This window comes from Coturnix japonica, chromosome 7 (genome assembly GCF_001577835.2).
Source record: "Coturnix japonica isolate 7356 chromosome 7, Coturnix japonica 2.1, whole genome shotgun sequence".
NCBI lineage: Eukaryota > Metazoa > Chordata > Aves > Galliformes > Phasianidae > Coturnix > Coturnix japonica.
This window is the reverse complement of record NC_029522.1, coordinates 17,137,260-17,153,523: the sequence shown is the minus strand read 5'-3', so window position 1 is coordinate 17,153,523 and position 16,264 is coordinate 17,137,260. Positions and strand designations below refer to the sequence as shown.

The 16,264-nt window shown below is 39.2% G+C and overlaps 1 protein-coding gene across 1 annotated transcript in view; it reads left to right on the top strand.

Moving 5' to 3' along the window:
• B3GALT1 (beta-1,3-galactosyltransferase 1) overlaps positions 1–14,512 on the top strand; it is a 150,827-nt gene extending 136,315 nt beyond the window's left edge. Inside the window, exon 6 of the mRNA XM_015868611.2 lies at positions 12,170–14,512. Coding sequence (XP_015724097.1) covers positions 12,399–13,379 — 981 coding nt within the window. The 5' untranslated portion in view covers positions 12,170–12,398 and the 3' untranslated portion in view covers positions 13,380–14,512. The remainder of the gene's footprint in view (positions 1–12,169) is intronic.
• The last annotated feature ends 1,752 nt before the right edge of the window (positions 14,513–16,264 follow it).

The following is a 16,264-nucleotide window of genomic DNA, read 5'->3' as shown; positions in this document are numbered from 1 at the left end:
CCCATTGTTGTTCACACAAAGGGAAAATAAACTCAACCACTTGGCTTCCTGTTCCCTGAAATGTATGTCTAAGATCACAGCTTAGAAAGGAAACTAAATGGCAGATGGCAACATCTTTGTGAAGTATGTGCACACTGAGCTATACAGGCTGGCAAATTAATTTGTTCAAAGAAAAGGAAGAGAAAGCGAGGAAGGATGATAATAATTTGAAGCTGCCTTTAGAATGTCTTGGGTAGCTCTTAGGTGTGTTGTTACCACACAGTCAAAAGAAAACATAGAAATTATATACATGCCTTTGCTGTGAGGCATTACTCTTCACTGCATTGTTAGCAAGGAAGATTTATAAAGAATATTGTGAAGCTTTGTGTATTTAGGTTGTCTGTCTTCCCCTCATCTTGTGCCACACTATGTGGGGGACCCCAGAGTGGGCACCACAGACAAGGACAGGGCAGGCATCCCCTGCTCTCCAGCAGATCTTACTCTGAAGGAGCTCCAGGTTGTCAATCCTTTCCTCCCTAGCAGCAAAGCAATAGGTCCCAATGCATGCATCAGTCCTCCCTTTTTCTGTCTCCCTCCTCAGGAGAAGGTCTGAGTTAGAGGTCACCTTCCTGCCTGGCACCAGAGCAATCACGGGCTGTGTCACCTGACAGACTGCCCCACAAAGTGTTTGATCACACAGCAAAGCTCTGCTTCTCTTATGGCCCAAGTGATCCCACAACAGTTGACCCGCCAGCTGCTTTACTGCATTTCATGTAATTTTAGCTTCATGCTGCCTTTGATATCAAAAAAAGCCGGGACATAAATGGAACAGATTACAGAGTTCTTTAAAAACTCTTTTGTTCAAGAGATCTTTCAGATTAAAATAATACTGACTGCCAAAAGCAACAGAAGGGTTTAGGATGTTGACAGAGACCTGCACCGAGTTTAAACGTGCTCAGAAGAATCCCTGTTGTTCCCAGCCGTGCTATGAAACAAACACCTTCCTCCAGGGAAGGTCTGAGGTCAGGTTATTGATATAGCAATCTCTTCTGATTCCACCCAGAGCCTAAGCACCCCCAAAGTTTGGAAAATGATCAAAAGGAAGGTTTGATCTTCAGTTGCTGCTGTAAGAGTCTCCCAGAAGAATGTCTCTCTGTGAAATAGCTCTATTTAATTCCTACAGCCCTGAGGTGTCTATCAAGATTTGGACCCTAAACTTGCTTGGCAGATTTTATTACTGTGTTACCTGCTTCCTTGGGGTATACAGCTGCTCAGAGAGCTTGTGTTTATGAAGCTCTTGGAGGGCCACAGATGGAAAGCAAAGAAAAGCAATCTATATTTTACAGCGTGTGTCCATGTACCCTCCTTTCTTCTTAAGGCTTGGCCTTGAATACATGGGTAACTGAGGTATGATATGATTCCCCTTGGGCACAGTGAAAGAATATATTTACTGTTTATTGCTTCACAAAGCTGATTTCTATCAGTAGTGCATTATATTTATATCAAAGCAGAGGCCAACACATCCCAAAGAAAAGTGGGTGGTGGAAAGAGAATTGTGCCTGCAGAGCTGCATGAGAATGAGGGCTGATGGCTGCACTCTCCACCAGGGATCCTAACAATACACTACAACACAACAGCAGAAGGCCCTAAGCAGTGCTGCACACACACCTCTGCATGATCTCTGGAGCAGCAGTATAATCACATGATTTACCTGTGCCACAGCAGAGTCAAGATAAGCATCAAGCTGGGAGGAGAAAGGCTGCTTTCCCTGCTTTTCAGCCCTGAATATGCTTGAGGCCTTACATAACTCTGCTTTGCATGTGTTTTAAGAAATCCTTCCATGTAGACAAATCTACATTTACACCTCCATTGACTCACTAGGGACCACAAAGCTACAGGTGGAGAAGCCAATCGGAGAGTTTCCAATTATTCTGAGAAGTCACAATTGTGATGGTTATGCTTCCACAGTCACAATAGGAAAAAGAGAAAGCAAGGTGGGCTGGCAGTATAATGAGCCCACAGAAATAGGCCCTGTTGTGTTTACAGAGAGAAAGACAAATGCACATGCACACATGTTTGGAAAAAGTTTGCTTGGCTACTTTCTTAGTCACTAGTCCTGCAGCTACCTAATTAGGAAGGCTCATGGACAAAGTATGTAAGAAACCAGAGCTAGTTTTGCTGATTACTCACACTAATCTTCAAGATATGAAATTTATGCTCCCCAGTGAAAATTTTGAATATATATATATATCTATCTAATAGCGTAAGTGATAAGAGTGAGTTGAAAGAGGAATTCAGATTCACTCTTTACCAGAATGCAGTTCTTCCAGCTGCCTTCTGAGACCCCCCAGATGATCAGCTGTATTCTGTCCACTCAAAAGGCAGAGTTATTAACTGAGAAATTGCCATAAACACTTGACCAGTGACAGTTTCTGAGAAAACTTCAGTTTTTGCCTATAGTAACTCACAGGGCTCAGGTTAAACTCTGATCTGATCACAAATGGAAAAGTTGTTGACTGGCTGCTTCTCTGCAGACAAAGTTTCTTTCACTGAGTCTAATGGACAGTGTTTACCACTTCCATAATGGGAATGAAATGGAAGAAAAAAAGACACATTCTTCTGGGGAAAGAGGATGACTATGTGAGCATAGATGATAACCTGGACACGTTTGCAGTTTAGCTGAAGAGACAGCAATTCATTTAAGGTTCCCAATGGTATTTTCAAATCCATCTCTCAGTAGAGGACACAGCTTCCTGCCCTTTTGAAATATCTAAAGCAAATGAGGACAAATTTACTAGTTTTGATTCACAAGGATATATATTTGCCCAGTAACTGCAGCATCAATTTCATTTGATTCATCCAAAAACCTCCAGTTACCAAGAGCCTATTTTTAAATCCTTGCCACAAGAGAGATGGCCTCTTGCAGATTAAATATAGGATAACAGACCTTTCAGCTGTAAGATCCAGAAAGCCAAATACTGACAAATTGACTGGGGTCCATGTCTGTTAAATGCTCCATGTGTGCTAGTTGACAGACCCTGACACCACCATGCTCTCAAATGATAATAGTTTTGCAAAAACACCCTTTTTGCAGCTGATTTTTTTCTTGTTTAGTCCTCAGTAAAAGTAGGCTTTCATTTATTATTTAAGTCTGAGCAAAACCTCATCCGCAATTTAGTTATACACACCGACATATACCATGAAAAGAAACACACTTGCAGGCCTTGTACACTCAGCTGTGTACAGCCAGCAGGCACAGGTCAGACCCATCTGAGCCAAGGTGCTCCAAGGCATGCAGAGCTCCTGCACCAACCAACAGCCACACCAGCTCCTTTGGGGCTCCACTTGTTCATGGCCAAGCCAACAAAATGTTATTCACTTCCTTTCAGTACAAAGAGGGGGCAAGTCCCACTTTTCCCAGGGATCATTCCTTCTCCTTAAAGAAGCCTGCATGGCTAGAGGTCAGCTGGAGGGAGGGGTTCACAGGCCCTGTGGCCTCATGGCCATGCTGTAACCATAGTTGTTTGTCTCTGACAGGTTTAAGGCTACACTGTCAGAAAACCATGGCATTAACCCAAGGAATCTCAATCATGACTAATCTACCCAATTGAAAAAAATATTTAAAAATAAAAATAAAGAAGTGTATAGCTAGGAAATACGTTTCATGTATTGGAGAATAAAACATCTAGCTGACGCAAGCCCCATATTTTCCAGGTTAATGACAACTCATTTGCCTGTATGTATACTTTTTATGCTACAGTTGCATAGGAAACAGGTGCAATTTTGAAAGCAACAGCTTGCCCTAAATGGATCACAGCTACTTCACAAAGGGAATTAGAAGCTTCAGTCTTGACTTATGAATAGCTAACAGTGAGAAATGCTTCACAATGCTACTTTACATTAATTGCTTAATGCAGAGATGAATAAAACTGAGTTACATCTTCCTGGGTGAACAGAGCGGGACTCTGCAATGTCTTAGACACAGAACATATTTCCAGGGAAATGAGAAAATAGTGCCTGTCTGGCCACGGTCACAGAATCACCACGTCCAACAATGTCCTTGGACATCTGACGTTATTTACTGTTCTTTCCTCAGCACAAAAAGTTGGAGAGACCTATTTTGTAATCATCACTTGTTACAAAACGTTTTGGTCTCTCTGTGGAAAAAGTGAATTCAAGCAATTCTTAAGCTGTTTAAAAAAAAAAAATCTTCCTGATTTTAAGCCACTCTATTTTGGGGCCTATCAGTACACTGACCACCCTTTCTGGGGAAACCAAGCTACCATCTCATAGACTGCAGCAACTGTGAGATGATGAAACAGCTAGAAGGCATCTTTCTTGAAAAGTAACATGATTTTTGAATCTGCCATTTGCAGAGTTTGGCCACTAAGGCTTTGCACTGAAGACTGGACTTGCCCACTGAAACTCTGGCCTCTGTAAAAAACTGATAATGCCTTATATATCAGTTGAAAAAAAATGTATTTACACTCGTTACACCTTTTAATATATTCAAGAGAAATATTACATAATGCTCATAATCTACAGAAACCAGATTACTCATAAAATAATTAAGCTTTTGTCCAGGAATAGCTTCCGATTGCAAGCTCTATTCTCTAGAATTATCTGGGTAGTTTAGGTGTCAGACGTTTTTCAATCGGATATACTTAACCTCATCATTCACAGATAAAAGATAAAACCTTTACAATAAATATAGTTATTATACACACACATCCGAGATAGAGAAGAAGCCCTTCAGTAAATATCAGTCAATAAGAGCTGTGCTCTAAGAAAATAAATATTTATTTACATGCACCAATAATCAAATTTGTTCCCAATTTGATTAGGTTAAAAAGCAAAGTTCCCCAAACTTCATGACAGATACCTGAGTGGGTAGGTTCAAAACTCTTTTAGAACTTTTCCAGAAGTTTTAATTGTTTGTTTTTTCCCTCCAATGATCCCCTGATAGCACATGAGTTATGGGAAGCAGATTCATTATCCAGTTCAATGAGTTATCATCACCACAGACAAAGTGTGATTTCAGGTGCTCCAGTTTCCACATAATTGTTACTCCTCCTGTTCATGACAAAGATTAATTGGGAATGGCAGTGCTAGGGTAGGCACCTGCATAATCAGGGCCATTGTCACCTATTCTTAGTGCTACAACCCAGACTGCCACATCACAGGCATCAATAAGAAAACAAAGGAAATAGTGAAAATTTAAAAGGTTAAGACAAGAACAGCAGTATATTTAATTTTCAAACATATTACTTGAAGATAATTTAACTTATCGACTCTGGTAATAAATTATGCAAAATTGTTTCTTGAGTAACAGAGATTTTGTTAAAGCTGTTCTAAAGGTCTTTCCCTTCAGGAAAAAAAAAAAAAAAAAAAAAAAAAAAAAAGAAAGAAAAAAAGAAAAGAAGAACTCGGAGCCTCATTTCTTCGTGCTAAACTTTCATTAGATGTAAAATATTGTAACCTATTTGCTGGTGACATGAGCTAAGGAACCTTGCTGTGAGATCTCACAATAGAGCACAGCACAATAGCTAAAGAGAAAAATGGTTGTGGCTATGGTAACCCAAAGTGAAATATATTATTTGCATCAGTTTATAACCATACTCAGATGCAATTTACACATTACTGCTGTAAGAGGACAATGATTGATGCAGTCACAAATGACCTATCACAACATGAAGTCACAAAGTGTTTTTTAAAACTGTTTCTAAAAAGCATTCATGGGAAAAAAATGCACGACATCTGGCATCTCCTGGGCAATTTCAAAAAGAAAAAAGAAAAAAAGAAAGAAAGAAAAAGAGAAGAAAAGGATTTCATCTTTAAATTACTCTGCTCTTTAAGCTCAAGTCCTTGATTTCCTTTCTCTCCCTTTAGCCAGTGCTAATAGTACTTGATTAAAATGTCTGTTACTGCCTGCTGATTGGTACATCCCAAATTCCAATATTACTTTGACTTTAGTAAAGTCTAGCTTTTAATCATTCTAGATTAATTATATACCAATTTGCTAAAATTTAGAAAATTAGCCACCACGCAGCCAGTCCTCAGGAGGTGCCCAGCCCTTTCATCTCCTACCACCTGAAGTCAGCTGTGCAATATGACGTCTGTAGGTCTGGGAGAAGGCTGTGCTGTAACAAACACACAACTACTGTGGTCAAGAGAGTTGTTTAAAAAGACCAGAACAATAATAGTAAAGCACAAATCAGTAATAGGGTTACTGAAAATGAGCTGTTAAGACCTGCTGAATGAGATTTTAAAAATAATTAAAATTCTTATGAAAACTAGACTTTAAGAAACTATACTTTTCCTCTTCTTAGGAAGCCAACTGAATGCTTTGCTTATATGTAAAGCCCAGACACAGACAGACAGTGCTCAGTTTGAGCAAGGCTGAATCTCAACATATTACTTACTCCAATACCAGGGATCCTCCAAGGAACATCAGCCTAGGAATGGCCCCTTATGCTAAGCTCACATTTTCTAACCAATAATTTATCACAATCCCTTCAGTCATGTTAAGTCTAACATCTGTGTTGATCCAAGTATTTCTAAATATTTTCTTCAAAAATTCTATCTTCTCTGATTGAAAACTATTCTTCACAGCTTAATCATGGTGGGATTTTTTTTTACCCTTTTCCTTGTAAATTATTTGTTGGGGAAAAAAAAAATATATCTATATACCCATTTTTAAGAAAGAAAAATGCAGAGCCATGAAAATTCATGTTAATCATCTTATTTAGGATGTCTCAGCAGTTCTTGGAGAAAAAACAAACAACAACAAAAAAAAAACAACAAAAAAACCAAACAGAAAATCCTGTTTTGATACACATAAATATTAAAAACATATTAAGTGGAAAATACAGAATAGTCACTTGTAAACAGGCTTACTTTCATGTGGAATGTCTTTATAGGTGGCAAAACACTCTACAGCTTTATAGTTTCAGTAGCATGGGCACAGTTACAGGAGGTTTTAACTAGAACATGTATTTTCCCTATCAAAGACACAGAAGCTTTGAATAAAACTTGCTAATCCCCAGTTATCCCTTATTTTCACTGACGTTAAGAGCAGGTAGTAAGCATCAGGATTTATAAAATATTTCTCAAATTTATTTCTAGAGATCAATTCTTTATCTCAGTGATGGAAGATAGCATGAAACATCTGCAAATCAGCATTTATGCAAAAATAACTCGTAGTATGAAACTTGCACAAATACTTGCTTTCACATTCAGGTACTGCCTTGAGCAAAGTATATCATCAATATTTCTGTGAGCAAGAAATTATTCTCTATGTACAAGGAGTATATCTCCTTGTACACGTGTAACACACATCCTGATTTTCAGAAAATACTTGTTTCCATCGCCTTTGATGGCAGAGAAGGAAAGCCAGACTCTTTTTGCACATGATACCCTAGGCCTCCAAACAGGAGGCACAGATTTTTGCAAAAAGTGCAGACCTGAAATTAATTCTTTTACTTTCCTCCCTCTAGCCCAAATCTTTGGCTTCTATTGCAATATCTTTCTGCATATGCTCTAGTAAGAAAGGTCTTCCTCTGCAGCACTGATTTGGTTTCAGGTCCATTGCGCTGGGAAGAGCAAAATCATTTAGAACATGTAAGAAATTTTCAAATGAAGTCACCGAAGGAGAGCTAGTAATCTCCTGTTAAATCACCTATGCCATCTGTACAGAATTTTCTCAAGAAATTACTGTGAAAACATACAGCCAAGATCATAACAACATCCCCAGATTCCTTTTGGATGTGTTCCTAACATTCAGGGTAATTATCTTCTTGATAAGACTCAACAATAATCACACTTGGGTATTTTAAGGACTTCATGAATGTCGAAGATATTTCAGTGTCTTGGCCTATATACAGATGAAAGCCATAATTATTGGAAACTTACAAAACCCTCTCTTTAGGGAAAACGAGTAGAGTTTGCTACATTTACTAAATAATTTAGCAGCTGCATTCCCTCCCATTTTCAGGGAAAGTAATAGGTGCATGTTGTCAGAGATGCAAAGCATTACCTTGAGTCACTCTGTGCCAGGGAGGCCCACAGGTGTCAGGTTGAGCAGTATCAGCCTCTTGAGGCTTCTTGCCTGACTGCCCTACAGCACAGCACTGTACCCAGTACCCAGCCACTATGTGTACCACAGCTGTAGATATGATATGGTGTGGGTTACAGACACAGCACCATGCCAGACTTCAAGAACTGCAGTGCATGTCATAGCCTTCCACCATCAATCCAACCACGTTCATGCATGGAAACCAAGTCATGCACTCTTGAAAGAAAACACCAACAACCTCTGAGAAGAAACAGCATTACTCTAAAATACGGGTCCCATCCTGCCATTGGTGCATGGTATTTGTGATCTGAAAACTGTCCACACACAGCTAGCAAGATTCTCAGATGTGCTCATTATCTGGAGGATTATTCTCAATGTGCAGTCAGCCTGTAAAAGGTTTGCTGTGCATGCAGACAGTCTCCATCAGGTCAATTACTTGCAGAAGTTGCACAGTGCTTTTTCTGTGCTGCAACTGGGTGACTTGTCTGGCTTGCATAGCACGAGCCGTGAATAGCACAATTAAGTGCACAATGTTGAGTCACAATACAGAAACATGACAGTAAGCATTTGCTTTTCATAATCATATACCACAGTAGAGTTTGAGACTTTGCTTACTAATTGCATGACTATTAGGCTGGGAAAGGGTCAGACTGAATTAAAACATTTTTAAGGACAAGGATCTAGCAGCTCATAATTGCTGCTACTCTGCAAGACATAAACAAGGAGGTGATGAGTCTCCTTGGCTTTGCCAGCATCCACAAACATGACACACCTTGTCCCAAAGTGCAGAGCGATGAAAGTTTTCTGCTTTCTCTCTGTGACAACCCATATCCTGCTAGTAGGGCCTTCAAATAACACAGCTCATACACAGCTAGTAGGGCCTTCAAATAACACAGCTCATACACAGCTAGTAGAGCCTTCAAATAACATAGTTCAAGAACACAATGGAAAAACTGAGTTTTATTATGTACTTGTACCATCTGCCAAGTTTGCTTGAGCTATTTTCTGCTAATCTGTTCCTTACATAGCAAAAAGTTCAGTGAAAGCAGGAACATGAACTTTAGTCTTCACCTCACAGCAGAGAAGAAATGGCAGAGAGGGCCACTGCAGGAAAGCAGGGAGCTCTCTTCTTATTGCCAGGGTTTTTTTCCACCCTTCCTTTCTCAATTTCCTTAAGAGTAATTAAATCTAAAACTTCACTTGTCATGAAAATTAGAACCAGTTCTCTTTTCTCCACTTAGCCTGCACTTCACTGATAAATTACTCTGGGGATGGTGAAAACCTCTCTAAACTGTTATTTTTCTGGAAAAGGGAAAGGAAAAAACAGAATTTAACAGAAAAAAAAAGTCAAACTTGTTTCAAGGGATGGCAGCGCGAGGACCAGGATGAGCTGTTCATTCTGGACAGCCATTATCTGTAGATTTCATAATCAATTAGAAACATTCCCTAGAATAGCAGGGAATCTTTCATAGAAATGGTATAAGGCTTTTGTTGCTTCTAATCGCTTCTGAGCACACAAGATTGGAGATCACAGCTAGGACATTACTCAACTAAAAAGTTTTTTTTGGTAAAGATGCTGTGGTTACAGTTTGCCTCAGATACCTGCACAGTACTCACAGTAACAAAAGCATTTGCCGTTAATAAAGAAGAGGTGCTAAAAAATAGCCATGTGTAGAGAATGCAGTATCTAGTTCCCTAAAATAACATATGCAGAAGATTAGCTGCATTAAGGTTTCCCCATATACGCGAGTCCTTTAAATACACTGACCCACATAGATCATAGTTCACATTTTCAAATCCATTCTTGCTGATTTCTTTATTAATAGCTTTCTAGATCTTAGACTAATTGCTCTATTTTTGTTACATTTCCCCACTGGGATTTCCAGGGCAGGCAATTATCAGGAATTCACAACGAAGCCTGAAAATAACATACAGGTCAAAGGTGTGCTTTGCCCTTAGAACTGCATCCCAGTACATGCAGTGGGTTGTCACAACAGGATGCCTCCATTCTCCAAGCACTGAAATGGCAGCTGCATACATATTTATCATGGCTGTGTTTATTTACCAGAGTGCATTTGGAGGCTGAGGTTGTAGTATTCTGCAGCCTTATGAGGCACCTTATGGGGCAATCAAAGGCCTCACTTAAAAAATACTGCTCCCAAAATTTAGCTGCTACTGATTAATGGGGAAAGATCACAGATCTCAAGGGCTGTGGCAAGTAGTAAAGGAAACTGCAGATAACCTCTGCCTCAGTAAAGTGCCTGGGCTATAGGGCAAAACCTTTTGACACTGACAAAGCTCTGCAGCAAGCTACAAACTCAGGCTTTTCTATTCTGTGTAAGGGTAGAAGGGCACATGAATTCTGGTCACTAAACAGATGAAAATGGATCTAATGAGGATCAGCAAGACAGCGCTAGCTGTAAGGACCTTTAATCTTTTGTAGGAGGTTATACTCAGTATGAATTTAGCAAGCATTGGATGTCTCTCTGTTGTTTTATACCTCAGTGTGAAATGGTGACATGGGATAAGTCTGCTTACCTGCCTATATGGGGTTGAACCTGCCAGTTCAAAACCCACAGTAATCATCACCTGGCAGCGGACTCTGCTCAAGGCACCTGCAGGCCACACTCTCAGCTGCTATTAGGGTAAGAAAGGAGACCATAAACACACAACAGGTGGAAGACATAAGTGCCATGATAAACATCTTGATTCAGTCCAAACAATGTGCCACAGCAGCATGGAAACAGCACATTTCTTAGACAGAGCTTCTGTCTTTTCCTTCGAATCCACGTATGTTTTGTACTTTCCAAAGCAAACATTCAATATTTCAATGACTCTTCTGTAAAGCTATCTGCTGCTTAATTCTACTACCCTTTAGCTCAGAGGCAATGTAACAATAAAAAAAAAAACAACACAGAAACCTGGAGCCTGCAGGCATTCTTCACATACTAGCAAGTCTTGGAGAGCCAGCACTGATCCAGTGGGCACAGGGTAGCTTGCCTCATTTCCATGAAACAATGATAAACAGACTCAATTCCCAGGAATTTTGAAAGCTCCTGGGATGGCTCATTCCCACACCACAGCAGGAGGGCTGCCAGAACCAGCGGGCTGCAAAGGGCTCTGCTCACAGGCCAGCCAAGCAGCACAGATGATAGGCTACCAGCATCGTTTGTCTGCGCGGCGTGTGCGTGGTGTCTTCTCGTGAAAAGCAAAGCCTGGTTTGCAAGAAGAGGAAGAGAAAGCCAGCAGGAATAACTGATTGTGTTAATTTATTTCTAGACTTTTATGGAGTCTGTTGGGGTGCTATTCTTTACATGGGTAAGGTGATATACAACTCTCCCTTTCTCCTTCAGCCTCTATTTTCCATTTGACCATCAGTACAACTTGTCTTATTTCCAAAGGATGCCACTGTTGGCCTGGGAAACATCACCAATATTTAGACTAAATAGGATCTGAAGATGTGTGCCCCGGTGGCGCAAGTGGTAGGAATGCCACACTGCAACACTGGAGGCCCTGGGTTCGAATCCCCCCTGTGGCGCGAGTGGTAGAAGTGCCGCTCTGCTACACAGGAGGCTCGAATCCTGGGGGGTTGGACTCGATGATCTCTAAGGTCCCTTCCAACCTGCACGATACTATGATACTATGATATGATACTATGCTCACGTGCACAGTTACCAACAATGCTATTGAGCCTAAAATAGCATACATTATTTATCATTAAGTAATTTTAAAATGTTCCATGGCATATTTTGAAAAAATGTAGAAGTCCAGAATAAAAAGCTAGGAAGAAAGTACTAGAAACTAGAAAATAATTTTTGTATATGCTTTTAAAACTACCTCAAAAGCCAATGTGCTATGCATGCTTAGTCTTTATTTATATATGTATGTATTTATAATCTATGAGGCATTATCCATCTTAAAAGCATTACTTCATTTAGATTGCTGTATTCCAGTACGCTATCACGCACTGTAGGACTCTCATAAAAACTGGAAAGAACAGCCAAGAAATGCATTAAGAGACTTAGCTTATTAATGGCCAGTCACATATAGACTCATTTTTCTTGCCATAGGCTTTTTATGATGTAGCAATAGAACATTTTTCTTCATCTTTTTCAGAAATAACAGAGAAATCCAAGAAATGGAAGCTGCTGCTTGTAAAAGAAGAAAAGCTGAGTATCACCAGGGTTAATAACTCCTACTTGAGATCCATGAATGACTACAGAGTCACACTTCTATATCGAACTTTCCAGTGCCATTAGTAACATGCTGCCTGTCTGGGACATCAGTACCCTCATGGTGAGAAGACTACTACTTCTTCACACCAAATAGAAGAGCTGCAGGAACAATGGCTTCTAAGGTCTCATGCTTGTACGTTTTGACAGTAGTTTGCTGGGCAAGCGCTCTCTGGTACTTAAGTATAACTCGTCCTACTTCTTCCTACACTGGCCACAGACAGGTCAATAGCATATCAATAGCCAGAAAAAATGTCTCCTTTGGCAACATAAGAACTCGACCTATAAATCCACATTCCTTTGAATTTCTCATCAATGAGCCTAATAAGTGCGAGAAGAGTGTCCCTTTCTTGGTCATTCTTATCAGCACAACTCACAAAGAGTTTGATGCAAGGCAAGCAATTCGGGAAACATGGGGAGACGAAAACAATTTTAAAGGAATTAAGATTGCCACACTATTTCTTCTTGGGAAAAATGCAGATCCTGTGTTAAATCAGATGGTAGAGCAAGAAAGCCAAATTTTTCATGACATTATTGTAGAGGATTTTATTGACTCCTATCATAATCTCACTCTGAAAACATTAATGGGGATGAGATGGGTAGCAACATACTGTTCAAAAGCAAAGTATGTTATGAAGACAGACAGTGATATTTTTGTAAATATGGATAATCTTATTTATAAGCTGCTCAAACCTAACACCAAGCCAAGGAGAAGGTACTTCACAGGTTACGTTATCAATGGAGGGCCAATACGAGACGTTCGCAGCAAGTGGTACATGCCAAGAGATCTGTACCCTGACAGCAATTACCCACCCTTCTGTTCGGGCACTGGCTACATTTTTTCAGCAGATGTAGCAGAACTGATTTACAAAACTTCCCTTCACACCAGACTCCTCCACCTCGAAGACGTGTATGTCGGACTCTGTCTTCGAAAGCTGGGCATCCACCCCTTCCAGAACAGTGGCTTCAACCACTGGAAAATGGCCTACAGTTTGTGCAGGTACCGCAGGGTGATCACAGTGCACCAGATAACACCAGAAGAAATGCACAGAATTTGGAACGACATGTCAAGCAAGAAGCATCTTAGATGCTAAGATTTTTACAGATGTAAATACCTTTTTTACATTTTGCTTTACTCTGGTTATTTTTTGACAAAGTGATGTACTGATGTAAAGGTTAAACTGTGGGATATTACTGTGAGAGGATTTTTAACGACTGATTTTTCATTGTCATTTTGACTACTGGTTTACAGACTTCAGGCTCTTTTCATAAGAACATTACACCAGTCAAAGCTCAGATTTTATATATAATCCTCTATCACACACATCAACTCCTGCATCTGTATGTAAAAGGACAGTAATAAGCTACCCTGAGCTACTTAACAGTTCATGCCCCAGCCTCTGAGATAAGACTTGGGCCCTACATAAAGAAGAATATACTTTTAACCCCTTTTGACACCCAACATTCATCCCTAGTTAGAACTTTGTTAATAAATTGAGCAGTATATATTTGCAAAGATCTCATATGCTTACGTTGGCATCTATATCTTACACAACAACACGTACAGCTTCCAAACAGGTTGCTGATGGTGCAATAGCAGAATTTAGACAGGTAGGAACATCAAAGTCTCACAGGCCTTAGAACTAAACTCGCACACAGAAGTATATTTTATCCCCCAGTCCTTTAAACCATTTCATAAAATACTCCCTTTCCATTCCAATTTCACAAGTAGACCCAAAAATACCTAATCGAACTTTAAAATGAAATAGGATGTGTAGATTAAATACAAGATGGAAAACATATAGAGAATCATCTTAAATATCAGCAATAAGATACTTTTAAAGTGAGTGCAACATTTCTCATTATTATTTGTGCCTGTGAATCTCTCCCTGTTTAGGAGAACATGAATGGGTATGATAACATTATTTTTTATTTGGAAAGAAGACTGAACAACTTGTATAGAAACACGTGATTTTATCAAATGATAAAACTGATAGTTAATAAGCAGCATATTCCATCAACATCAGTTGGTATACTATTTACCTAAAAAATAAAATAAAATAAAATAATAATCTATCATGAAAGAACATTTCTTAAGGGTAAACTCTCTTTTTTTGCTACAGTGCATATGAAAATGAGATTACACCATATTTTCAATGCTTTTTGTCTGATCCATAATCTGTTGAATGGACAACACACAAATTTCATAGAAAAACAGAGAACTTTTTTTAAAAAAAACCTTCTTTCCTTTGTAAGCAATCTGCAGCTCTCCACCACAGGACCAATGCTCCAAAAAGCACCAGAACTTGAGAGATTCACAGAGCATATGATAAAAATCAAATATGCAAGATTGTATTCATGTTTTGTAATGTACTTATATGTTCTAAATAGGAATGTTAATGAGATGTGATGAAAATTATTTCCTGAAAAATTCTTCGATATGTTCATACCATCCGTACTCAGCACTGCCTTTCAAAAAAGAACTAAAATGTGATATTGCTTAGCAAGTAACTTGAAATGAGGAATTCATAGGCAAGCCACAGGTATAAAACTCACCAAGTGTATTATTAGTTCTGGGTTACTCACACCATCCACAGCACACACATAGACTCCATTCATTTCAGTGGGAGATATATGTGACATGAAAAACTGTTAAGAATGTATGTTATTCAAGATGTCTATAAAGTTGTCAGAAATTAACTGAACCAGAATTTAAAGGAAAACTCTATACTGACTTTGCCATTGGTGTACATAGTACTTTATAACAATAGCAATTGAATGAGGATGCTACCCCAAAAGGTTTGCAGTTGCGAGACACATTGCGAGTCTTATTCACAGGCACAACACTATTGTTTAAAAGGAAATTACTTGTAAATAAGGCGAAGGGTACCTGGCATTTGAGCCACATACAATAAATGCCTCAGAGATCTGCTTCAAATCTAAAAGGTGAAGCTACACAACAGATAGCCCTGGAGTTATTGCTAATCAACAGGACCTCATGAAAATCAGTAAATTTTATACAAAAATACTGACTCTCCTGCAGCATAATTAAGATTTATCCTTCTCTAGTTGACCCAGTCCTTGTTAAATTTGCTCTTGCTTCCTTACAAATTCAGAACTCCAACAAAACAAGGTCCAACTAATTGCATATAAGAAACACACAGAGAGTGAAATTCAGCTTTTCTTAACCAGGTCCCAAAATACACAGTTAGGGAAAGAAAACTAGGGTGGAATTCATCCCCAGCCCTCAGTAGGTCACAGAGCATGAATGCAATCATACCAGGGGCACACTTTGTAGTAATTACAACCAAGCTTGCAATCTCTTCTACCATTTGTTGTTACTGTATTGTAATTTGGGGTTTCTGAATCCACAACCATATGGATTTGGTGGCCTTAATTCTTCTGCAGGCGATTCTAGTCTGTGGCTAGTAACACCAAGGATGGCAGGGCTCCCAGTCCTGATACCTCAGGGCTCAAGTAGCACAGCAGCCTTGAATTTCTCCTAGTAGAAGTAGACTGCATTAATAATTGGATCGTGCACCTTGAAAATAACATCTTGAAAAATATATTTCCTGCCATTTATAAATAGATAGATCTTCAATGACAATGTAAATTTTCACCTTGGAAACTATGTACATATTCCTAAGGCATTTTCTTCTGTATTCAGCTGTATATATGTGTAGGTCTGCTTGCTATGTAGTATTCTGTTATGCATGGAGCTGAATTAGGCATTATATTTGTCCAGTGTTTCAAGAGCCTTAAGCATGTGTGCCCTAACTTCTGAATGTACAAGACTTTTTTCTTTTACTGTCAAGTGAATTTAAATCTACAAAACCTAATTTTCTACTTCTATTAGTTTTCTCATACCAGGCTTCACTAGATTGTTACACATAGAGATTATTCTCTTTGCTTAGATTGCAGTATTTCAAACTAGAGCTAGAAAGGGAAACCATGACAGCCATACATCAAGTCATGGACG